At 41.0% G+C, this 26,354-nt stretch overlaps 1 protein-coding gene across 1 annotated transcript in view; it reads left to right on the forward strand.

Moving 5' to 3' along the window:
- DHX15 (DEAH-box helicase 15) overlaps nucleotides 1–26,354 on the forward strand; it is a 59,956-nt gene that overhangs the window by 10,123 nt on the left and 23,479 nt on the right. The window contains exons 3-5 of the mRNA XM_079778470.1: nucleotides 1,968–2,161; nucleotides 20,343–20,502; nucleotides 22,611–22,829. Of these exons, the coding sequence (XP_079634596.1) occupies nucleotides 1,968–2,161; nucleotides 20,343–20,502; nucleotides 22,611–22,829 (573 nt within the window). The remainder of the gene's footprint in view (nucleotides 1–1,967; nucleotides 2,162–20,342; nucleotides 20,503–22,610; nucleotides 22,830–26,354) is intronic.

Raw genomic sequence — 26,354 nt, forward strand, 5'->3', positions numbered from 1 at the left:
CAGAAGTTTAAAATGGCTGAAGTAGCCAAAACTGTTTATATTTTATTTTTAAAGTGGGGGTAAGCGATCCATTTCACTGGGGTGAATTTTAAAAACCTATGAGCATTCTTGCTTTGAGAATTTTGAAGTAATTTTAAATAGCTTTAATTGACCAGTGAATTTTTTTTATTTCATTTTGTTTGGCTTTATGAAGTACTTTTTGTGTTTGTGAGAGGCTTGCTGAAATGAAGTGACCATCCGACCGGTAGCTATGATGCACAATGACCACCAGGGGGCAGATGCTCCTGCAATCTTATATCTATATCTATATATCTATATATATCTATATCTATATATCTATATCTCCTTGCAGGGAAACCATTTAAACTTTTTGGCCTGTAGGTTTTATAGACTCAGAGAGCCACTTCTCTTGTAGTTGAGTATTTTTATTCATTTACAATCCTTTAAAGATATGCATTGCTCTGTCTGGTTTGGCTCAGTGGATAGAGCATCAGCCTGAGGACTGAAGGGCCCTGGGTTTGATTCCTCTCAAGGGCACAGGCCTGGGTTGCAGGCCCGCTCCCCAGTATGGGGTGCAGGAGGCAGCCAATCAATGATTCTCCCTCTCCCTTCCTCTGAAATAAAAATATTTTTTTAAAAAAGAAATGTATTGTTGTGTTCCTAGAGAAGCAGTGTAACCACCCTTCCCTCTTTCAGATGGTCAGTAACAACACATCCCAAAGTTATAGAAGTAACCTAACTGAAAACAATAATAGTACAGCAGTCAGTATTCTTTAGATATCATTGTACAAATTCTGTATTTAAAAAAATCCTCCCACATGCTGCTTCTTTTTTTTTTTTTTTTTAAGCATTAGAGTCTGATGGGTTTTTGAAAGCTTTGATGGAGATCTATCATGTCCTTGTTTCGGTGGATTCCCATTTAATGTAGAAAAGTGCCTAGAGTTTTCCCATGTGTTTGGTGTTTTTTTTTTTTTTTGGTTGTTTTTTTTTTTTTTTTTGGTTTTTTTTTTTCAGGTAATGAGTGAAGAACCATGAAATTATAGACCTAGTAGCTTTTATTGATGATGAAATCGGGAGGAAATGCCCTGTTATCATGGCAGTCAACCAACTTGTGCTTGCTGGTTTTTCCTCCTTTCCCTTGGCTGCCCTCCTTTCTTCAGGGAAATGCTGCTGCTTCTCTGGGTCCTGTTAAATCTCTACAACAGTGACTGAAATTGACTTTTAGTATGGTACCTAAGGTGTTGCCAGTTTGCATCCCTCTCCTAGATTCTGCTGGCTTATGAAACAAATTTGAATTGAATTAAAAGATAACAGCTATATAATTATAAGTGGATATAATTTCTAGTTTCCTGCATTTTGTAACTCAAATTGTATAGGAATTTAAGTTATAGTTTCTTTGATTTTTCTTTTTTTGAAACTAACCTTTCTTATAAAGGAGAATTTTTTCTTAGTTGGATTTTTCCCCAGTGAATAGAGAAATGGTCAATGGTGGAACTATTGACACTGTACAGTAGGGGTGGGGAATCTTTTTTCTGCCAAGGGCCATTTGGATATTTATAACATCATCCTCAGGCCATACAAAATTATCAACTTAAAAATTAGCCTGCTATATTTGGTCAAACATGTAATTAACTCACCCCTAATACCTTGGCAGGGCCAGACCATATGATTTTGAGGGCCTAGTGCTGCTGTGAGCCGCATGTTCCCCACCCTTGCTGTAGAGCATATTCCGGAAAGCCTCAGTGGACCTAGCCTATTCAGGAGTACAGTTATGTCAGTGTTAGTCAGTGACCCTTCCTTGGCTTAGAGTGCTCATTCTATTATAAGTTTGAGTCATAAAAAATAATTTGTGGTGTGCCTAATTGAATTTTGTGTTCAATTATTCGAATGTGGTAAAGTACTTAATGTTAAATATACTTGATATGCAGGCAGAGTAGAATTAATTTAAATGTGAAATTATTTGATAGATTCCACAGTGGTGTGTGGAGTACATGCGATCATTACCAGGACCCAAGAGAGGAGTTGCCTGTACCCAACCCAGGAGAGTGGCTGCAATGAGTGTGGCTCAGAGAGTTGCTGATGAAATGGATGTGATGTTGGGCCAGGAAGTTGGTTACTCCATTCGATTTGAAGACTGCAGTAGTGCAAAAACCATTCTTAAGTAAGTACTATCTTTAAAAATGGACACTTTCTCTGAGTTTTCTGGTGGAGTCTCAAGTCACCCAAATTTAGAGTAGACCTTAGACTTACTAGATAGCGTTTTATTATAGATTCTGTTTCTTGGTAGTAATACATGTTCAGTAGACATTGACGTTCAAAGGTCAAATTTTAGTTGGTGCCAAATTTTAGGTGAAATTTTATATCATTTAAATGTAATAGAAAAATAGACATACCTTAGTAAAGGGCAGTTACTTTTAGAAAGAATGATGTGGGATGGAATACGATTTATTTAGGGGAGAGGGCTTCTAATGTTAATTATATAGCTACTAGAGGCCCTGTGCACGAAATTCATGCATGTGCCGGGGAGAGGGGGTGTCCCTCAGCCCAGCCTGCACCCTCTCCAATCCGGGACTCCTCGGAGGATGTCTGACTGCCTCTCACAATCTGGGACCACTGGTTCCTAACCACTCACCTACCTGCCTGATTGCCCCTAACCCCTCTTATTGCCTGCCTGATGGCCCCTAACCACCTCTGCCTGCCTGCCTGCCTGATCACCCCTAACTGCTCCCCTGATGGCCTGATCGCCCCTAACTGCCTCTGCCTTGCCCCACACCCAGGACCCAGGATTCCCTCCTCCAGCCGGTCGCAGGCACCCGGGACTCATGCTTTCCTCCCTCTGTCCGGCTGCAGGCACCCAGGACCCAGGCTGGCTTCACCCGGGCTGCAGCCGCAGGCGCCCAGTACCACGAGGCGGGTGGCTTGTCCCTCTCCTGGGCCACAGCCTGGCTGATCTCCATTCCTCTCTCGCAAGCTCATTTGTGCCTGGCTGGTCCCCATTCCTCTCTCCCCAGTGTTGAGTGTCTTAAGCCGTGATGGATTGACAATGTGAGGGCATGGTGACCATTTGCATATTAGCTCTATTATATTGGATTACCACACATGTTATGAACTAAAGGGAGGAATCTTTTGTTCTGTAATACACTCTTGGAGTCTCCTCAAAGTCCTCATTCCCCTTCATTATTGCATGACACACGATTGACTTCCACATTGAGCTTTCTAACATTTTATTTCGCTTTCTTCATATTTTGTTTTCTTCTTACTTGCGTTCTGCATAAGTTGTGATATATGTTGCCTGATGGTAATTCTTTTGAAAAATCTTCCCCTTTTATTGCTGTTTATTCTGTATATATTTGACATTTAAATCATTTTCTAAAAATGATTTGTCACCACGCAATCTTCCCCTAGAGGTTGTTTATAAAAGACAATTTTGGAACACATTATATGGGCAGTAACGTGAGTCTTTGATGGCAGAAATATCTACAGTGTTATGGGGGGGAACGTTATATATCATATAAATTTTTTAATGTATGCAGAAGTACAATAGAGTAATGAACTTAAGTGTATTTATCTTTAATCATGGCCAGTCCTGTTTCATGCATATCCCAATCTTTTCCTATCTCATAATTTGAAGCAAATCCTAGACATCATACTGTTTCATCTGTAAATACTTCTGTGTATGTCTCTCAAAGATAAGGTTTTAAAATATAGTAACTGATATCACAACTTAAAATTTTTTCTTAATAAAAATACCCAGCTAGTTTCTTTGATATATATTTTATTTTATTAGAACTTGAGATTAATGAATTCAGTATCATTTTAATAGCAGTTGAACTTTTATTTACTTAAATCAGCTTGTCTATGACTTAAACCTTCATTGAATAAACCTTTTAGTCTAGTGATAATCACAGGCTTGTGGTTTTATATTACTTTAAAATGCGATAATGTCCAGGACTTGTAGATAATAAAGGGCAGCTTTTACTCATTTTTAGGAGGAATACTCTGACATTTGCTTCACTATGCATTGGACTTTTCTTGGGAAGCCATAGTGGAGCAGGGAAAACAGAATTTGGAAAATGGGAGATGAGAAAATTATATGCAGTATTGGGGCAGAGAGAGACTGGGTGTGTGTGTGTGTGTGTGTGTGTGTGTGTGTGTGTGTGTGTGTGTGTGTGTGAAGTGGTGGGCTTTCAGATGTATACTTGTGAAAGAATCTGGTTCCATTACTAGGGATTAACAAGTAACAGATTTGATAGCTCCAAATGAAGGTATTTTTGACATTGTGATTATTTTTTTAATGGAATGGTTTCCAGAGGCTAAAACTAAACTTAAAAAAATATTTACTCTAGACAGGGTAAGGTTATTGGGATTTCTTTTCAAATCTACTGAAGAGCTAGAAGCTAACCTAGTGATGTCTTTAAGTGATGTTAAGTCCTGTTTAATAGTACTGGTCTAGTGATAGTTTTCACTAATGGTAATACTCCATTAAAAATAGTGTTTATGAATCCCTAGATATATTTTGTATTGTCATCTATCAACTCATCTTGAGAACATAGATGTTAAAAACAGTTAGAGCCTTAACTAAATGAATGAAAATTGGCTACATAATTAGGTAGGAAAAGTGAATACATCAGATAACCATCAGTACCTTCCATTAGATATTTTCATATATAGGTTTTAAATATTTATGTGAAGCCTTTAATTTTTTACCAAAGGAGGATGGTAAAGAGGACTAACTTCTGAAGTTTCTGCCTGACGGACTCAGAATTTAACCATTACCTTTTTTTCGTTCATGTTTGACAATAATAAGTACTATTTAAATGAGTTTGTTTGAGAGTACTTTAGCTAAATTAGTTTATCTTTAAGTCATCTCTATACAGATTAAGGGTCCAAAGATAGTTTCTTCAGTGTTTGGGACCCTATACATAAATTTTAGGTTCTAGGTCTAATATGTATCAAAATAAGAGCCCAGGGCAACACTGCTACAATAAGGAGCTGACTGGTACAGAACCTTTAAGGTTGAAATTGGGGAGGATTATATAGGTGTTGCTACAGCAGATTCTTTGGGGCCCCTGGAAACAAGTTTGAAGCACCAACTGCATATGGCCTATGTAGAGATTTCAGAGTGGTTTTCAACACAGCAATCTCATTTCAAAATAGGTGGCTTAAGGAAAGAATCAAAAGGAAATAGATCCTAGAACACAGGCTTCAGAATCAGTGCCTGGTTGTGTGCCAGCTCTGCCACTTATTAGCTGTGATCTTGGCTACATTAATGAACTTCCCTGTGCTTAGTGCTTTTTCGGAAGATGGAGCTAAAAATAACTATTTCATAGGGTTGTTCTGAGATCAAATATGTTAATTTGTGTACAACCCTTAAAGTAATTCCTGTCACCCAGCAAGTGCTAAGTCACCATTGCTACTCTGCTGCTGCTGATGATGGTAAATTTCCGTTGTGAGAAATTATTAGGTCTTATTACCAGTTAACTTAGTTCTCCCAATTAATTAGAAAGAGGTTTATTAAACCAACTTAGTGAAGTCCTTTTAACACAACAATTGGATTACAATTTGGAGGATTTGACTTGAATTAGACCTTGATATTACTTGTCACTATGAAATGAATCAATGAATCCAAATATTCTTTTAAGGCTGGAGGTATGATGTGGAAATAGGCCTGGTATTTTGGAGGTCATTAGTTATATAAACATTAATTTTAAACTAATTTATTGAACATCTGTTAATTAGTGGTAGGCTTTGTTTTAATTTAAGTGTAGCACTGAAGTTAAAGGTAGTTTTACTGGATATTTAGAAAGGGATTGGGGCAGAGGTAAACACTGTACTCACTCTAGAATTAGAAATCTATTGGCTTGTGTTAATTTATAGAAAGCTAAGTTGATTTCCTAAAGGTCTGCATATATTATTACACTAGAGGCCTGATGCACGAAAGTTGTGCATGGGTAGGGTCCCTAGGCCTGGCTGGCGATCAGGGCCAATCTGTGGGGTGATGGTGGGGGCGGGCACTGGCACCTGCCTTGGCTGGCCTGGGGGCTGGGGGCAGCTCCTGCTTTGAGCATCTGCCCCATGGTGGTCACTTCGCATCATAGCAACCAGTCGTTCCACCGTTGGGTTGATATGCATATTAGGCTTTTATTATATAGGATACAATTTGACCTTTGTGCTTATAAAGCTGTGCAAGATATTAGTTATAGAAGGTCTTTTGTTTAGAGTGCCAATGTCTTTGAAAATGTAAAACAACATAGCTTTCTATAAATTCTCTTGTGAGGATAGTTAGGCATTTTCTTCAAAACCTGTGAAAATTTGAGGAATGGTGGGTTGTTTGGTTGGTTTTTTGATCCTCACCAGAGGATTTTTTTTCCCCATTGATTTATAATAGAGGGAGGGAGGGAGAGAAAAACATGAGTGTGAGAGAGACACATCGATTGGTTGTCTCCTGTACACATGCCTCAGCAGAGGATCTAACCTGCAACCCAAGTATTTGCCTTTGACCAGGAATAGGTTTACAGACCAAATGCTCTAACCACTGAGCAAACCAACCAGGGCTGGATAATGCATTTTGAGGGGAAAAATTTTTTCCTTCTAACTCTGAAATACATACTTGAATGTATTTTTTTTAAAACATCTTAAAATTTTATTTATTTATTGTTGTGTTAATCCTCACCCAAGGATATTTTCCCATTGATATTTAGAGTGGAAAGGAGGGAGAGACACAGAGAGGGAAACACCGATGTGAGAGAGACACATCAATTGGTTGCCTCCTGCATGTGCCCCAACCAGGGCCAGGAAGGAGCCTGCAACTGAGGTAAATGCCCTTGACCAGAATCGAACCCAGGACCCATAGGCTGACGCTCTATCCACTGAGCCAAACAAGCTAGGGATTGAATGTATTTTAATTGCAGAAATAAAGCTGTGTGCTTTGACTGCTGTATTTTGTCTACTTTTTGTCCATTTTTTGTTGTATTAGGAATGCATTAAAACATTGAAGATTTCAATTTATTCAAAATAATTTATGTTGCCTTTCCATGTGTCTGTTTACATCTACTAGTTTGTTCTCATTGTAAATTCTCATTTTTATAGTAAGACTAGTGTTGCCTCATACTGTAATGATTTCCTAGGAATATGTCATATTGAACTTGAACCTGTGTAAATCCTTGTTTATCCTTTACCAATGAAAAGAACATTAAGTATATAAAGAAACTGTTACTAGTGTCACTGGCACTTTGCCTTGGTTGGGGAGGTAAGCTGTAAAGCAGTTAAGTCTATCCACTGAGCCAAACCGGCTAGGGCAGTGGTCGGCAAACTCATTAGTCAACAGAGCCAAATATCAACAGTACAATGACTGAAATTTCTTTTGAGAGCCAAATTTTTTAAACTTAAACTTCTTCTAACGCCACTTCTTCAAAATAGACTCGCCCAGGCCGTGGTATTTTGTGGAAGAGCCACACTCAAGGGGCCAAAGGGTCACATGTGGCTCGCGAGCCGCAGTTTGCCGACCACAAGGCTAGGGCAAGATTAGGTTTTAAATAGGGTAGAAGTTTCCATGCTTCCTTGATTTGCAGCATGCTTAATGTCAGTAATTTTTTTTCACAGTACCCTAGGTCTAAAGAAATAATTCAGAATTCTATTTATGTAGTAGTTCAGTCTTAACAACTTAAGTATTTATGTTCTAACAACTTAATAGCACTTTAAACAAATACCACACATAAGTTGAAAGAAAAACAACAATATTTTAATTTCATTCTTAACCACCATTATTTACTAATGTGATATCTGTGCCAGTGGAACACTGCAATTTCTTAAATGTTGGAATCAGATTGGGCACTGCCACCTTTATTTTCTGTACTGATTTTTGTCTCATACAGTTGACCCTTGAACAACCCCGGGGATTAGGGGTGCTGGTCTGTCATGCCCATGTCAAAAACTAGGTATCCACAGGGGATTGGTTCCAGGGCCACCATCCCCCCACCGATAGCAACAAATGGCAAAGATCACTGTATATTTTGTATCCGTGGACTCCCAACCTCAGATGGAAAATAGTGCAGGTATTTAAAAACCTGTATAAGTGGATCCATGCAGTTCAAAACTATGTTGTTCGAGGGCCAGCTACACTTTTCTTTTTAATTAAAAAAAATTTTTTTATTTAGATTTCAGGGAGGAAATACCACCACACCATGTCACTTGCCCCTTCCAATTCATCCTCAACCCAGGAGCCAAAATGATCCTTTAAAAGCACAAATATGACCCTCTTTAAAGATCCTGTCGCTCTTTAGTGATTTCCCATAGCTTGTAAGTGGTAGGGAGTGGTAACACCCAGAAGGTATAGCATGATTTGGATCTAAGACAATTTTTTTCCTTAATATGTTCTTATTGATTTCAGAGAGAGAAAGGGAGAGGGAGAAAGGGATAGAAATATCAGTGATAAGAGAGAATCATTGATCAGCTGCTTCCTGCATGCTCCTACTGGGGATTGAGCCCACAACCTGGGCATGTGCTCTGACCAGGAATCTAGGGAATCTAACCCGTGACCTCTTGGTTCATGGGTCACACTCAGCCACTGAGACATACCAGCTGGGCAGCTGTACTTGCTTTTTAATCATAGCAACTATCAAAAGTCCAGCTTTTCAAAGATGACATCTTGAAAAGGAATGTACCATGATACACAATTGAAAGTCTGAACTACCTCATGCTAGTCCTGTGGTATCACATGTTGAGTATGGGAAACTAATATAAATTGCTTTGAATCTTTGAGGGTGCAGAACATAGTTATTCTTCTCTGGAAATAGGCTATCATTTAACAGATTGAATACGTACATTTCCTTTATTGCTTAAGTAACCTATTTATACCCAAGAAAGTAGTTTATTCTCTTGAGGATGGTATAGCCTACTACATACCTAGGTTATATGGTATGTGTGGTCTGTTAACATTTTTACACAGTGCATGACTACATACATCTTAAGGTTATACAGCAATCTAAACTCAGATTGTGCTGGGGGGTTATACATAAGCATCCTTAAGATCTTAATATTGAACTACAAAGGTCTTGTGTGTTTTTTTAAAGCTGCTGTATTCACATGGATCAGGTTTGTGAAATTGTCTTAACTTCATAGACCTATATAATTGAGAAATATAGTCCTGTACCACCACAGCAGGCATATAGTGATAGCCATTTTAAATCCAAAAATAGCTAGATAACTTCATTTGAAGCTGACATGTATACTTAGATGATCAATTTTTTTTTGTACCTGTGGCCGTACAGAAGTAACATTGGAAGAAATTGTTTTGAATGAAGGGGGATAATTTGATAACTTTTTTTTTAAAATTGATTTTTTACAGAGAGGAAGAGAGAGGGATAGAGAGTTAGAAACATCGATGAGAGAGAAACATCGATCAGCTGCCTCTTGCACACCCCCTACTGGGGATGTGCCTGCAACCAAGGTACATGCCCTTGACCGGAATCGAACCTGGGACCCTTGAGTCCGCAGGCCGATGCTCTATCCACTGAGCCAAACCGGTTTCGGCATAATTTGATAACTTTTATCTGTAGTTATTGAATAAGTATAGTAGCATTCACTGTGACCATGTTTGAAATTGTTTTCTTTTTTTGGTAATCAACCATTTTATAGTGTTGACATTGTGAAGGATGGTTAGGGTGCTTAGTTTTACCATATTTAGTAGTGAAGAGAGTTGTGTTTTAAAATTCATTGTACTATACATAGTCTGTCTTCTAAAATAGTTCTTGATAAGTGAAAGCTGTTTTAGCTTTGTCGTTCTTCTGTTTCTTACTGTTGTCATTCAAAAAGTATTTTACCAGTAGGTGCTAAACACAAAAATATGTTACATGGTAGGGAAAATAAAAGAATAGTTATTATATTCTGGTGTGGTCATAGTCTCCTTCAGAAGTCTTAATCTATTATAACTTTGAAGAAATTATGAAATACAAACCCATTTGTGTAGGCATTTTAGTGTGGGTGGATTTTCTTTAATAGAGGCACTCGTGATTTGACTGGATTGTAGTGGGTTAACCTAAAAACTTAGTGGTAGATAGGAAATTTATACACACCTCAAATATTTTATTTTTCCTTTTTATCAATTTATTGATTTAGGACCCCCCTGAATGTGGGGCCTTTGTTTGGAGTTCCATTATGCGGTAAGATGTCTAGTTCTATTTTATATGTTTTTATTGATTTCAGAGAGAGGAAGGGAGAGGGAGAGAGAGATAAAAACATAGATGAGAAAAATAGCAATCGGAACATCAGTTGTCTGCTGCACATCCCCTACAGGTGATCGAGCTATAACCTGGGCGTATGCCCTGATCAGGAATCAAACTTGTGACCTCTCAGTGCATAGAATGATGCCCAACCAACTTAGCTACATCTGCTGAGCTAAAATAGTCTAGTTCTTACAGTGAAGTATAAACTTGAAACGCTTGCAAAATAAACAGGTGTTGCTTTTCTGGAATTCCAGACTCCTTTCACTCTTTTATAGTTGCCCTCATCCATTTGATAGTTTTTATTTGTGTGTGAGACTCATCTTTTTAAAACTTTTCTGAAGCATACAACTTAGGATATGCAACAATGTTTTTCTGTGCTAAGTTTGTTGCTTCATGTCAAATATAATTAATCCAACTGGTAGGGATAGAAATGTAGCTATAATACTACAGTATGTTTTATAGAGGGTAAGGTTATCTCGGTTTATTAGGTGAAAGTTAAGACTGTAGTACAGAATTCTATATTGAATACTTTCCAAGTGCCAGGCAGTTGGTATACTAAGTGCTTTATATATATTGTTTTGTTTAACACTAGCCACCATATTCTCATTTTACAATGGAGCATTAGAGAAGTTGAACTTGTTCAAGGTCAGACAACATTAAGAAAGCAGGAACTTGAACTTATGCAACAAGGATGTCTTAACCACTGTATGTGTTATTCCTTTCCATCCTTGCAAATCTCTATGTGTAAGTATTTGTAAATTTTTCCTAGGGAAGGCAGTAAACCTAATTACTCAGAATAACTGATGCCAGTCATTTATAATATATACTTCTTAACCCTTTGCACTCGCTTTTTTCTCGATTCCTTTATTCTAATAATAACCGTGTCAAGTCACACTCGACATCCGAGTGCAAAAGGTTAAAGCAGATACTAAGAATTTCTTTGCATCGTGCTGAGGCAAGTTTTAGATTATTTAAAAACACAGTTTTTTTTATCTGCATGTTTAGTTATTCAGGGTAACACCTATACTTTGAAAAGTAACCAAATCTTAACAGTATTGGAATAGCACTTCATAACTAGGATTTTCAGAAAAAAATTAACTTCAGAGTTTATATCAGGGCTGTTTATATCAAGACATACCGCTCCTGCCCTAGCTGGTGTGGTTTAGTTGCTTTGGTGACCTTCTGTGCACCAAAAGGTTGCAGGTTTGATTTCCGGTTGGGGCACATGTCCTGGTGGAGGTCTTGAGGCAGGACGGGGGGCAAGAGGATGTTTGTAGTTCACAGTGTTTCCCTCTCTCTCTAAAAATCTTAAAAGAAAAAATACAAACCGATGCTGGTTTCACTTACATTGAATTTTGGGGACTGTTCTAGGACAATAAAAATAAAGTTGCCTCATTCTTTTTAATGGCTGCATAGTTTATTTAATTCTATTGATGGAGACATAAATTTGCAGTTTTTGTTATTAAAAATTGCTGCTGCCACCATGGCTGGTTTGGTTCAGTAGATAGAGCCTCAGCCTGCGGACTGAAGGGTCCCAGGTTTGATTCCGGTCAAGGGCACAGGCCCGGGTTGCGGGCTCGATTCCCAGTGTAGGACGTGCAGGAGGCAGCCAATCAATGATTCTCTCTCATCATTGATGTTTCTATCTCTCTCTCCCCTTCTTCCTTCCTCTCTGAAATCAATAAAAATATGTATTTATAAAATTGCTGCTGCCTGTAGTACCTCTTACAATCTTATACATATGCTGTTTTTCACACATGCACAGTTGTATAACTGAAATGAGTTTATTACAAATTAAATTGGTTGGGCCAAAGGGTATGTTTGAATTTTATTAACTGTTGCCAGATTGCCCTCCATAGAGATTTTACCTACTCTGACCAGTAAGAAATGCGCAAATGGGCATCTTTTTTTGTACCCTTGCCAACACGGTGTTGTGGAACTTCTTTTATTTTTGTCAGTGTCATAATGAAAAATGGAATCTCATTATTGTTTTAATTTGCATTTCTTTTATATGAAATTGAGCGTCTTCATATATGCTTATGAGCCCTTAGTATTTTTGCAATCTGAGACTTTCTTTCCAGAAGTATTGCTGCCTGGTTGACAATCATTTGTAAGGTTCTATTTAAAATCCATCCCAGCTGGTTTGGGATTTGGCTTAGAGCATCAGCCTGCAGACCAAAGTGTTGCTTGCAGGTTCAATCCCTGGCCCTGGGGTGTGTACAGGAGGCAGCCAATCGATATCTCTCTGTCTCTCTCTTTCTCTGTCCCCCCCTCCTTACTCCCTTCTACTTTTTCTATAAATTAAAGGAAAAAATATCCTAAGGTGACTATCCTATCTAATAAAAAGGTAATATGCAAATTAACCATCACTCCATCACAAAGATGGCGGCTCCCAGTCGGTGGGAGGGGTGGGCAGCTACTGAGAGTGGGCAGCATGAGCCTCCTGGTGGAATGCTTGCTTTATCACACAACAAGGCAAGCGTTCCGTGCCCAGCCTCGGATGGGCCGCTGAGCCCCTGGGCCCCGGAGAGCCTCTGGGAGCCAGTACAGAGCGGCCAGGCCCCTGTGCACGGATTTGTGCGCAGGGCTACTAGTAATAAATAAGTAGATAGATTGCATCCCAATAACACAGAAGGTAAATTTGAAAAAATTTGTGGTATTATAGGATTAATTAAATTTAATGTCTTCCTATTTTTTTGCCTGTATATGGTTGTTTGGGCTTTTTTTTCATGATTTATAGGAGCTTTTAACAAAATTAGCATTCTGTATATAAGATGCAGTTTTTGTTTAGTTGGTATTTTGCTTTGTTTATAATACAAGGGAGGGCAAAATAGGTTTACAGTTGTGAGTACACAACAGTTTATTCTTTCTTTCTTGTTTTAATTTCTTTATTGTTTAAAGTATTACATATGTCTCCTTTCTCTCCCCTCCCTCCCCCTGATTGACCTCTCCCTGGCTACTCCCACCCCCCAGCACATGTCCTTACCACCACCACCCCCCGCCCGCCCATTATCTGTGTCCATTGGTTATGCTTATATGCATACATACTAGTCCTTTGGTTGATCTCTTATCCCCACCCCACCCCCATTCCCACTCTCCCCTACCTTCCCTCTGAGGTTTGACGGTCTGGTCGATGCTTCTCTGTCTCTGGATCTATTTTTGTTCATCAGTTTATGTTGTTCATTATATTCCACAAATGAGTGAGATCATGTGATATTTATCTTTCTCTGACTGGCTTATTTCGCTTAGCATAATGCTTTCCAGGTCCATCCATGCTGTTGTGAATGGTAAGAGTTTTCTTTTTTACAGCAACGAAAACTGTTTATTCTTATATTATTCATTATGATTAAAACCTTCTTTTGCCCACTCCTCTACTTAATGCAAGTATTTAATTAACTTTTTTTTTTAATCCTCGCCTGAGGATATTTTTCACATTGATTTTTAAGAAAGACAGAAACACATAGATTGGTTGCTTCCCACATGAGCCCTGACCAGGTCCAGGATAAAACCCTCAACCCTTCAGTTTGCAGGTCAATGCTCTAACCACAGAGCCACAGGTCAGGACAACAACGTATTTTTTAACATTGGATTGTACATCATACCCTTCTCGAGATTTTAAATCTCTATATTCTGGTATTTTGTCTTAAACATCTCTGATAAATCAGGCATTGGAAGGGTTGGTAAGTTTTAAGAGGGATTTAAGAAGGCTCACCCCCTCCCTTCCACTCCACCCCACTGCATTCCACCCCCCTGCACCAAATAGCATAGCACTAAGTTACTGCGGATTGCTTCCCCACATGGACAGTTTTTTTTATTACTCATAACTTGAACATTAGTCAATATCATTTTTAAAGTTATGAATATGTGGTGTATTTTAAAATTTTTGTGAATACAGAACTATAAACAACACATTTGTAGTACATAATGTTTTATCATGCTTTATTTATATCACAGTTGCGGATGTTTACTGGGGTCAGGGTTGGCTGTTAGCTTGTAGTTGTACTATGCTATCTGTGTGTGCCCATTGCAAAAATACATAAATTGATACTACTCAGCACACTGAGTTTCTTTTGGTTTATTCAGTAAACAGTTGTAGTTGGAAATAAAAACTCGTTCTGACTTACTCCAAGGATTTTTTTGTTTGTTTCACCTAACTACTTTGTTTAATCTACCTCTTGTTAAACTTGATTTAGACTAGTGCTTCTGAAACTTTAGCAAGCATCAGGATCACATGAAAGCTTATAGAACAGATTGCTAGGCCCTGCCTTTAAAATTTCTGATTAAATAGGTCTGGGATGAGGTCCAAGTTTTGTATTTATAATCAGTTCCCAGGACATTCAGATGACTTTTAAGTGAGTCTTTGTCCCAAAACAGTTAGAAAAACACTGGGTAGTAGGTACCCAGAAAAATGCAGACTTTGGCTATCCTATGCAATTTTTGTTTACTTCATTATTTTTTTTAAAAATATATTTTATTGATTTTTTACAGAGAGGAAGGGAGAGGGATAGAAAGCCAGAAACATCGATGAGAGAGAAACATCGACCAGCTGCCTCCTGCACACCCCCTACCGGGGATGTGCCCGCAACCAAGGTACATGCCCTTGACTGGAATCGAACTTGGGACCCTTCAGTCCGCAGGCCAACGCTCTATCCACTGAGCCAAACCGGTTTTGGCTACTTCATTATTGAAACTTCAAAACTATATAATTACAATTCTATTATTGTAACACCCTATTCTTGTGACTCGCCCCTCAGACTGGGTAAATTATTTCATTACTACTATAAAATGTAGTAAAAGTTAACTTAGGTCCATAGTCGGCAAACTGCGGCTCGTGAGCCACATGCGGCTTTTTGGCCCTTGAGTGTGGCTCTTCCACAAAATACCATGGCCTGGGCAAGTCTATTTTGAAGAAGTGGCGTTAGAAGAAGTTTAAGTTTAAAAAATTTGGCTCTCAGAAGAAATTTCAGTCATTGTACTGTTGATATTTGGCTCTGTTGACTAATGAGTTTGCTGACCACTGACTTAGGTAAAGGAAAATGACTATGGTTTTTATAGGACCACCAGTACCTGGTTCTGCCTTTTTTTCTGTGCTGTTTCAGGTTCCTTTGGTTTTTTTATTTGTGTTTTGTTTTTGTTTTTTGGCAAAAGGGTTCATGCATCTAACAGTACAGAGAATTATCAGCTTTTGCTATCTTTATATATAAAGAGGTAATATGCTCATTGGTCCTAACAGTGTCACAGTAACGACCAATTTGCATATTGACAGACCAGCAGGAGGCTGCGCGCACAGTAGGTGCGGGCGGCTGGAGCCAAGTTCTTGGGGGTCTGAGGAGAGTGCCTGACAGGAGCCCGGACTGCAAAGAAGAAAGCGGAAGTGACCACGGGGAGCTCTTCCAATATCCCGCACGGACACCCTACCCCAGCCCCCGCACTCCCGGGGGGACGGGGAGGCTGACTGGACGGTAGAAGACCCAGCCTCGGGGGAAGCTGCAGCCCACACCTGCAACTCCCGATCTCTTCCCCCTCCACCCCTACCAGGGGTGCCCACAACAATAGCATGCCAGTGACCACCCGTCAGTACCCCCGGGGCCTGCGGCCCACCACTGCCGGGCCCCCTCTGCTGGGGCCGGGCATGCCTCTCCTCCCTACAACTCCAGACCCAGGTGGAGGCAGGCCTGAGCAACCCACCAGGGTCAGACCCTTCCCCCCGCCCCCGACAGCAGCACCGCCATCTCCACAGCTGAAGCGTGCTGTACCTCACTGGGGGTGCGGCTAAACCCACCCTCCTAGCCCGCCTGGCTCTGCCCTGTCCCGGCCCCACCCTGAGCAGGTACAGCTGCGAAACAGCCATGTACAATTTAAAGAGTGGCACCAAGCGGGAAGGTTTAAGTGGGGGCAATTCGAGAATGAGAGAACAGTGAATTTTTTTGCATTATGTTTCTAGGGGGCCTCAACTACAGCGTATCCTACAAAATAAGAGGCTAATATGCAAATGACCGAATGGTGGAATGGCTGGTCACTGATACGCGCTGACCACCAGGGGACAGGCACTCAATGCAGGAGCTGCCCCTGGTGGTCAGTGTGCTCCCACAGGGGGAACGCCACTCAGCCAAAAGCTGGACTCAACACCTGGTGAGCACAGCAGCAATGGTGGGAGCCTCTCCCGCCTCCGTGGCAATGCTACGGATGTCCGACTGACAGCTTAGGCCCACTAAGCCATCAGTCCAACATCCCCCCAGGGCTCCCGGACTGCGAGAGGGCACAGGCCAGGCTGAGGGACACCCCAAGTGCATGAATATCGTGTGTGTAGAGGTCTGGTGCACAAAATTCATACACTTGGGGGGTCCCTCAGCCCAGCCTGCTCCCCGGGCCTAAGCTGTCAGTCGGACACCCTTAGTGCTGCCATGTAGGGGGGAGAGGTTCCCGCCACCACTGCTGTACTTGCAGCCATGAGCCCGGCTTCTGGCTGAGCGGCGATCCCCCTGGGGGAGCACACTGACCACCAGGGGCTAGCTCCTGCATTGTGCGTCTGCTCCCTGATGGTCAGTGTGTGTCATAGCAACCGGTCATTCTGCCGTTTGGTCAATTTGCATAGTAGCCTTTTATTATATAGGATGTGTATGTATGTATAAACACACACATATCTATCTGGGACTTTCTGGAAAGTGTTATTGTAGGAGGGGCCCAAGATTGGAATTGGTAAACTGGTACCTAGTCTTGGTAAGCTATTGAACTGGATTTGAGACCTTGGAAAAGTTAACTGCTAATAATTTGTTTTCTTCACTGTAAAGGCAACCAATTTGTATCTTAAAGAGATCTTCCAACTATAACAATGTCACTTTCTCCTGAAACTATTATAAAAATGGCAGTCTTCTCATATTAACTGGTGATGTAGTACATAAGTAGCATCTCTGTGAATTGGATCTCCCTGGGTGATGATCAATTAAATAATGAGGAATATCCAGGAGTCTGTCTCTGGAACCTAGAAGTAAGAGGGTTCGGGCTTATGCATAGTTGTTAATAAAACAAGGAAAATAATGGTGTCATTAATCTAATATACAATATGTATATAATCTACCATTTGTAACATTTTCCTTCAGAAAAGTGTAAAAATGAATATTTGGGTCAGCTCTGCTTTTGAATGCCTCTATATTGTGGTTGTCTGAAGCTTGATGAATGTGAGAAGGTAAAAGATCAAAGTAAAGAGAGTGGCTTTTTTAAAATGAGTTTTAAGGAGTTTTCAAGTTAAAGTTTGATCTTTATCAGTTGTCACTTTTTCTCACATTTTTAATATGTGAAATTTATATTCATTTTATAATCTACTAGAGGCCTGGTGCATGAAATTCGTGCACGGGGGGGGGGGGGCGATGTGTCCCTCAGCCCAGCCTGCACCCTCTCACAATCCAGGACTGCTGGCTCCCAATTGCTCGCCTGCCTGCCTTCCTGATTGCCCATAACCACTTCTACCTGCCTGCCTGGTCACCCCCTAACCACTCCCCTGCCAGCCTGATTGATGCCTAACTGCTCCCCTGCCAGCCTGTTTTCCCCTAACTGCCCTCCCCTGCAGGCCTGGGTCCCCCCCAACTGCTCTCCCCTGCAGGCCTGGGTCCCCCCCAACTGCCCTTCCCTGCAGGCTTGATCACCCACAACTGCCCTCTCTTGCAGGCCTGGTCCATCCCAACTGCCCTCCCCTGCTGGCCATCTTGTGTCCACATGGGGGCATCCATCTTTGACCCCATGGGGGCAGCAGTCTTGTGTGTTGGAATGATGGTCAGTTTGCATATTACTCTTATTAGATAGGATGGAGGCCTGGTGCACAGGTGGGGGCCAGCTGGTTTGCCCTGAAAGGTGTCCCGGATCAGGGTGGGGGTTCCCTTGGGGCTGGGGCAGCCTGGGCAAGGGGCCTGTGGTGGTTTGCAGGTCTGCCACGCCTCCCCCCCCCCCCCCGCCCCAGGGACCCAAGCTGAGGCCCTGGTATCTGGGATTTATTTACCGCCTATAATTGAAACTTTGTAGCCTTGTGTGGAGGCCTAGGCCAGCCAGGGTGTGCAGAAAGCTTGGCTTCCTCCATCGCCGGGGGCAACTCAAGCCTTCTGCTCTCTCCAGCTCCATGGTTGCCACCATTTTTGTTGGGATTTATTTATCTTCTGTAATTGAAACTTTGTAGCCTTGAGTGGAGGCCTAGGCCAGCCAGGGTGTGCAAAAAGCTTGGCTTCCTCCATAACTGGGGAAACCCAAGCCTCCTGCTCGCTCTGTGGCCGCACCCATCTTGGTTGGGTTAATTTGCATACTCACTCCTGATTGGCTGGTGGGCGTGTCTTGTGGGTATAGTGTAGGTATGGCCAATTTGCATATTACTCTTTTATTAGATAGGATGAGGGTCTTATAAACTGTTGGTGCTTTGGTTGTCACTGCCTATGAATTCTTGAACTTGATCTAACTATGTATTGTCACTTCAGTTAAATACTGTACATATTTTGAACTACTTGTTGAGTTATTTGCTAATTAACATGCCTTCAAAAATATCACACTAGGATTCCATATTGAAATAAATAGGCTTGGAAACGAAGCACAGGTTGTACATTTCATCATATTTAAGCTAATATTTGTTGGAAGAGTGACCAATTCTCTTTTTTTTTTTTTGCCATGAAAAGCAACAGTCAAGAGCTTTGTTGAATCTAAGGAAGGAAGTTACCTACAAGAAGATGAAGCTATTATGTTTTGTTATTAATGTGCAAAAGGATTGCTTAACTAACATCTAAGACAGAGGAGATTACTAAATGTCCTCAAATAGATCAAAGACAACTAGAGATTGTAATGTAACTGATTCATGCTACACTATCATTAAGACATTGAGTCATAGTTTAATTGACACTTTTTCTTGCATGGTCTTAATATAAAATAATCTTGCGGATAATGCTGTGTCTATTCCAGAAATGTGTTCAGTTGAAATAAAGAACATTCATTTCTCTTGTACATTGTCAGTTTGTTGAACTTAATGCTCCTACAGATGGCATCAGCTAAGAATATCAAGTTGGTCCATGAAAGATTAGGTTAGACTAATTTATGAAAAATAGAGCCAAAATAGTGAAGTCATAAAGATTACTTCAGATTTTATTCCACTTTTAAATCTGTGAATAAAATCATAGATTTATATTTAAAGGAACAAGCTGTGACATCGGCATTTGCAGGCAGAATTTATGTTCAGGCACCAAACTAAAGGTAGTTGTTTTGTATTAGTGACAGTAATAGAATGGAATGGACAGGAGATGGCTGACCCATACAACCATTCTGCAAACCACCCTTCAACTAGTTCCTGGATTCTATACTAGCTGACTTCTCTTGAATCATCCCCTAAGTCTGGTTTCCCTCTCTTTGGTTCATTAATCTAGCTGGTGTACATAGCTCTTCCATATACTGTGTATTTGTCATCATTTCTTTATTACTAATGCTGCTCTTCATTCTATGAGTGTATTTTTATGCTGCTTTTTTTTTTTTTCCTCTGTGCCATTGAGTGACAGCTGCCACTGGCACAATCCCAGGGCAAGGATGCAATCAAGGGTTTTCTTTCAGCACCAGCTACCAAATCCCGGCCCCACTGCCTGGGGGAGGACCTGTGAAAGTGCTGGAATTTTTATGCTTCTTTATTATTGCTTCATTGAATTGGGTAGGGCAGGAGAGAGATGGTATACTGATGTGCTCTCTTAGCCCTTTTGAACCAGGAGCCTGTTGTAGTGCAAGTGGAGAATTTTAAAGGTTTTAAAGAAATGCACGTTTGCATGTAGTAACATATGCTTCGATTTTGCTTTGGCATTTGTGTGAAACCATCTGACCATTATATTTTGTAATCAGACTTGTTTTCTCCATGCATTTCAGTATTGCAATCATACTTGACTAGGTTTGGTAATGTATTAGCTTGTTTGATATACACTGTTAAGTTTTTTTTCTTAAAGCTTAATTTTGCAAATGATTATGGAACAATAGCACATTTGTCTTGGGCAAAGGTTTTGGGCAAATTTTGATTTACTTGATGTTTTTACATTTCATTTTTATGTCACAAAGTTTAGTTTTAAAATTCCCTAAGTGAAACTTGACCAACCACATTCTTTTTGAATACAGATACATGACTGATGGGATGTTACTTCGTGAAGCTATGAATGATCCCCTCCTGGAGCGTTATGGTGTAATAATTCTTGATGAGGCGCATGAGAGGACATTGGCTACAGATATTCTCATGGGTGTTCTGAAGGAAGTTGTAAGACAGAGATCAGATTTGAAGGTGAAGTAATTTCTTTACTCATTTCATTCATAAAGCATATGTTGTAGATAGTGCTGTTTTTTTAATCTATTTTGCTTTGTCTTCATTTTAGATTTGAACGATACTTCTACTTTTGAGTAATATATTTTTAAGCCAAACCTTTTCCATTTCTAGCCCACCCAGGTTTTTTTTTTGGTTTTTTTTTTTTTTCAGTTTTTTAACAATCTAACAGCAGGGTAGTTTTATAACCCTTCTGCTCACCGTACCCTTTATTAAATACAGAGATTTCTAAGGATCAAATCTTTATCCATGTCCCAACACAGTGCTGGTGAGTGGGAATAGCTATACCCAACCCACTTCTTAGAAATTCATTTTCTTATCCTAGTGTGTTTGTTCTTTCCGTCTGTTATACCAGTTGTGCTCTACCAGTTTTACTATGTTGATAAGGGCTTAAAACTGACTAAATGTTCTGACTTAATTTTCTAATATCTGAGTATGTTTTTCTTATAAAAACTAAATTATGCTTTTAAAGAATGTATTTGAAGAACTGTGAATATTACCTTTATTGTTTAAGCTTTATTAGTTATTGAAGTTTTTGGGAGAAAGGCAAATAGAAATCAAGTAAAAATTAATTCTGTAGTGTAGAATGTTTTGGGGGGGGGGGTTCTATTTAAGTAAATTTTTAATGAGTTATATAATGTATAATTTACATAGAAGGATGGTAATTACACAGTCGTGCACCTGCACCTGAACAACCTTTTGTAGTTGTGGCTTTTAAAGAAGGAAACCTATATTTATTTTAGGAATCTATCAAGGAAATCATGCTTATTAAAAGTGATTTAGAAGAAAGGATAAAGTTTATATCTGCCACTGATTCTTTTTATTTTTATTTTTTCCCATATGCAAGGTTCTTGTGTTCTGTTTTAGTAAACGGAGCAGTAATCATACCACATATTAATTACTAGAGGCCCAGTGCACGAAATTCGTGCACGGGGGCGCGGGGCCTCAGCCTGGCCTGTGTCCTCTTGCAGTCCAAGACCCCTCGGGGGATGTCTGCCTGCTGGCATAGGCCCACTCCCCATGAAGCTGGCAGGCAGACATCCCCCCAGGGTTCGTTAGCACTGCCATGGAGGTGGAAGAGGCTACCACCACCACTGCTGTGCTCCCCAGCCATGAGCCCAGCTTCTGGCTGAGCGGCACTCTCCCTGTGGGAGCGCACTGATCACCAGAGGCAGCTCCTGTTTTGAGCGTCTGCCCCCTGCTGGTCAGTGCACATCATAGCGACCGGTCATTTCGCCGTTCGATCTATTTGCATATTAGCCTTTTATTATATAGGATGCCTTTTACAAATCCCTTTTACATATTATGTAATTTTATAAATTTTTGTTTTTAAGGTATTGCTTCATGAAGGTAATATGGTAGTCCATTTATTGGATATCAGGTTTATGTCTCATTTTATTAAATGTAAACTAGAGTCCCAGTGCATGATTGAATCATGCACGTGTAGGGTCCCCTACACGCTTTCGCTCTTCGCGGTGGAGCTGGGTGCCTGTCTGCTGGTGCCGGAGCAGACAGGCACCCAGCTCCCCCACTTTTGATGGTCCGCGGCCACTGAGGGGGGCTACCCTGCACCTCTCAACGGCCACTGAGGGGGGCTGCCGCGGACACCTGGCTACCCTGCCATTGAGAGGCGCAGCTGGGTGTCCGCGGCAGGCCCCCTCAGCGGCCGCGGATCTGGCCGTTGAGAGGCACAGGGGGCAGGAGTCCCGCCCCCTGCGCCTCTCAACAGCAGGGTACCCCCCTCAGTGGCAGCGGATCCGCGCCTCTCAATGGCCGGATAGGCCTCCCCGAGACCTGCCCCCCAGCCTCCTGCCGCCCAATCGTGGGCGTAGCGGAGTGATGGTAATTTACATGTTACTCTATTATTAGATAGGATAGCTTACTGTAGCTCAATTTTACTATATTTGATTTTTTTTTAATCATAATTTATTGGTACGAAGACTTGTAGATTTTTTTATGACTGGTACACATTATAAAGAACGGGAAACATTACTTGTTTTTTCTTTAAGACCACATTAGAATCCTTGATAACTTACTGTTTTGTTTTTGTGTGTTTTCTTTTTTGCCAGGTTATAGTTATGAGTGCTACACTAGATGCAGGAAAATTCCAGATTTATTTTGATAACTGTCCTCTCTTAACTATTCCTGGACGTACACATCCTGTTGAGATCTTTTATACTCCTGAACCAGAGAGAGATTACCTTGAAGCAGCAATTCGAACAGTGATCCAAATTCATATGTGTGAAGAAGAGGAGGGGGATCTTCTACTTTTCTTAACTGGTCAAGAGGTATCGTCATTATTTGCTTCATTATTTAGCCATTGGCATATTCTATATGCAACAACTTTTAACTTAAGAAATTGGCATATATTAACCATTTTTAAATCCCAACATTAAAATTAGTTCTTCAACATGATTGTATTTATATATCAAGTAATATAAACCTTTTTATCCATGCACTCCTAAGAATACTTTTTTATACCATTAGTGTTTGAGTTCTCGTTATCCTAAGAATGTTAAGTGCTTTTAGAATTTCAAGATTTAACAGTTTTGTCTTGGTTTTGGAAAGATTTAGATGGTCAGTAGTGTGTGGTAATTTGCACTTTTGCTGAAGTATGAATTTTAATCACAGCTGATGTGAAATCAGGTTATGATAGTTATTTAAGCTTGTGAGCGAGCGAGCTTGGGTAACTTGGGTGTCCATCCACAGTCCAAGAATGTTTTTGTCTTCTTCCACATGCTCGCTGAGGATTGGAAGGAATCACTGAAATTTCTTAGAATTTATCTCATTTTAAGATATGAATTTTAGCCCTGGTGGGTATGGCTCAATTGGTTAGGCCGCGTTCAGTTCCGGTTGCCGGTTCAATTCCTGTTCAGGGGAACATTTTTAAAAATCTTTTTTTAAAAGGTATGAATTCTCAGGTACAGCAAACTCGTTTTTTAAGGTTTTTCTTAGAGCTTGTCATTTGTTCTAATGGGCTTTTTGAATTTCTAGAATGTGCTTCTCAAACTAGTAAACATGCAGATCACTTAGAAAACTTGCAGATTCTCATTCAAAGGTCAGGCGGGGCCTGAGATTCTGTATTCTTAACAAACTTCCAGGTAATGCTGCAGTTCTCAAGGGATAAGTAGCAAGGTTCAAGAGTGAACAGTGCTGTCCCTTTAGAACTGTCTTCAGTGCTGGGGATATTCTTATCTCTGCTGTTAATATGGTAGCCACCAATGACATGGCTTTTGAGTATTTGAAATGTAGCTAGTGAGAGGAGGGACTGAATTGCAGTATTTTAGAATTTTCATTAATTTTTAAATTTAAATATCTACATGTGCTGCCCCCCTCTCTCTCCTGTTTGTATAACTACTAGTTAAGATTTGCTTTTACATTTTTAAAGAGTTGTAAATTAAAACAAGGAATATGCCGCATGGGTGGTATATGGATACAAAGCCTAAACTGTTTTAGCCCTTTATAGTGAAAGATCTGACCCCTGTTCCAGAACATTTTTGCTCAGGTGTGGTCAGTGGATTGCCTGCCTAGGAGCGTAGAGTTTGCTAAAGCAAAGGAGGTTCTTGACCCAGATCCAGACTTGCTGAAACGGGTGAAATTTGAGAGTGAAATATAGGAATCACATCTTCCACAAGCTCCTCAGGCCATTTTTATATTTCCTTAGGTTTAAAGTTCTCTTCTCCAGAGAAATGTTTTAGTGGCTTTGGTACGTTATTGCCACCACCTAAACAATGTTGAGGGAAATTGCCCTAGTTATCTCAGAGGTCTGCTGTGTTACTGCCTGTCTCCACTAGAATGTGAATTATTCATTTGTATTTATTTCTACAGGGATCCTTGATATATAATATTTGAGTAATTTTTTTGTCCATTTCTTCAGTATTGTCTGTATGACTTATAATTTGTGCCCCATTGGCTGCAGTTTCTTTTCTGTAAATTTTTTCAATTTCAACACTATTTATGTTGAAGACCAATTAATTCTTTGTTGTGGGGTGTCGTTTGCGTTGTAGGGTATTTATTAGAATATCTGGCCTCTATCCCTAGATGCAGTAACACTCCCTCCCCTGGTTGTCATAACCAAAAATGTCTACAGACTTTGTCAAATGTCCCAGAAGGGATTAAAAATCACTCTTGGTAAAGAATGAATCATACTTGTTTTGAGGGGGGGGGGCGGGGGGAGGAGAATAAGATGTGTTGCAAATTCAGTTTTTACAGATAAACCTCTGTTAATATTAGTCTTCCTTTCTATGTATTTTGAATGAAAGAAATTTTGTATATTGTGTAAGCAAGAGTACCACATGCTTTTTTGATGGCATATAAACCATATTTTGTTGAGATATTCATTTTGTCCTTTTGTGTCTGGTCTTTATAGTTTCTCACTTCTTCCAAAATGCATAGCATATTTTCTTAAATGACTACTAAAAATAATTACTTTGTTCAGGTAACCAAGCATATTAGAATTCTATCAGAAATATCAGATGTCCTCGTGGTGAGGACCTGAAAGACTTTTATATGAGTTGACTAGAGGCCCGGTGCACGAAATTCGTGCGGGGGGTACCTCAGCCCGGCCTGATCTCTCTCGCAATCTGGGAAACCCCCACCACCACCACTACCAGGGGATTTCCGACTGCTGGTTTAAGACATCCCTAAACTGGCAGTCAGACATCCTTCTAGCAATCTGGGACCGCTGGCTCCTAACCACTCTGCCTGCCCACCTGCCTCATTTTCCCAACCACTCGCCTGCCTCATCGCTCCTAACGACTCTCCCACCTGCTTCATCGCCCCTAAGCCCTCTGCCTGCCTGCCTCATCGCCCCTAACCGCTTGCCTGCCTGCCTCATCACCTCTAACTGCTCACCTGCCTGCCTCATTGCCCCTAACCGCCTCTGCCTCAGCCCCCGCCCACCATGGCAGCTGCCTCTGCCTTGCCCCCACCACGGTGGCGACGTCCAGAAGGTTGTTCGGCTGTCCAGTCTAATTAGCATATTATGCTTTCATTATTATAGAAGATATTTTGTGCCGTTGATATTTTGGCAACTTTCCTATAGCTCAGGGAGGGAAAGGAGCAAGCTCCATGGTTTTCAGTGTGTTCTAGAGCGGGAGTATAATCTGTCTTCCAATGGAGTGTCATGGTAATGACAGCCCTTTAGGTGACTAGTCTTGAAGACCTTTGGGGAGCAATTAACAAAGAGCCTAATGTACTTTGTCTCATTGATTGTGTAATAGTAGCCCTGATTTAAAGATAAGTAAAACTAGAGGCTCGGTGCAGAAATTTGTGCATGGGTAGGGTCCCCAGGCCTGGCTGGCGATCAGGGCCAATCAGGTTCCCGGCCTCCCCACCTCCTCCTTCCCTGGCACCCTCAGTGCCCCTGCCATCGCACCTGGTCGCCCGCCATGTTCTGCACCGCCCCCTGGTCAGCGCAGGTCATAGCACATGATCAAACTCCTCAGGGGACAATTTGCATATTAGTCTTTTATTATATAAAATTAGAGGCCCTGTGCACGAAATTCGTGCATGGGAGGGGTGTCCCTCAGCCCAGCCTGCACCCTCTCCAACCCGGGACCCCTCGGGGGTTGTACAACTGCCAGCAGTCGGACATCTCTCTGCAATCCAGGACCACTGGCTCCTAACCGCTCGCCTGCCTGCCTGCCTAATGCCCCCAACTGCCCTCCCCTGCAGGTCAGTTCACCGCCAACTGCCCTCCCCTGCCGGCCTGATCTCGCTCCTAACTGCCTCTGCCTTGGCCCCCACCACCATAGCTTTGTCTGGAAGGAAGTTGGATGTCTGGAAGATGGCTGGTCAACCTGGTCTAATTA

Source organism: Cnephaeus nilssonii, assembly GCF_951640355.1.
Source record: "Cnephaeus nilssonii genome assembly, chromosome: 1".
In the NCBI taxonomy this organism is placed as follows: domain Eukaryota; kingdom Metazoa; phylum Chordata; class Mammalia; order Chiroptera; family Vespertilionidae; genus Cnephaeus; species Cnephaeus nilssonii.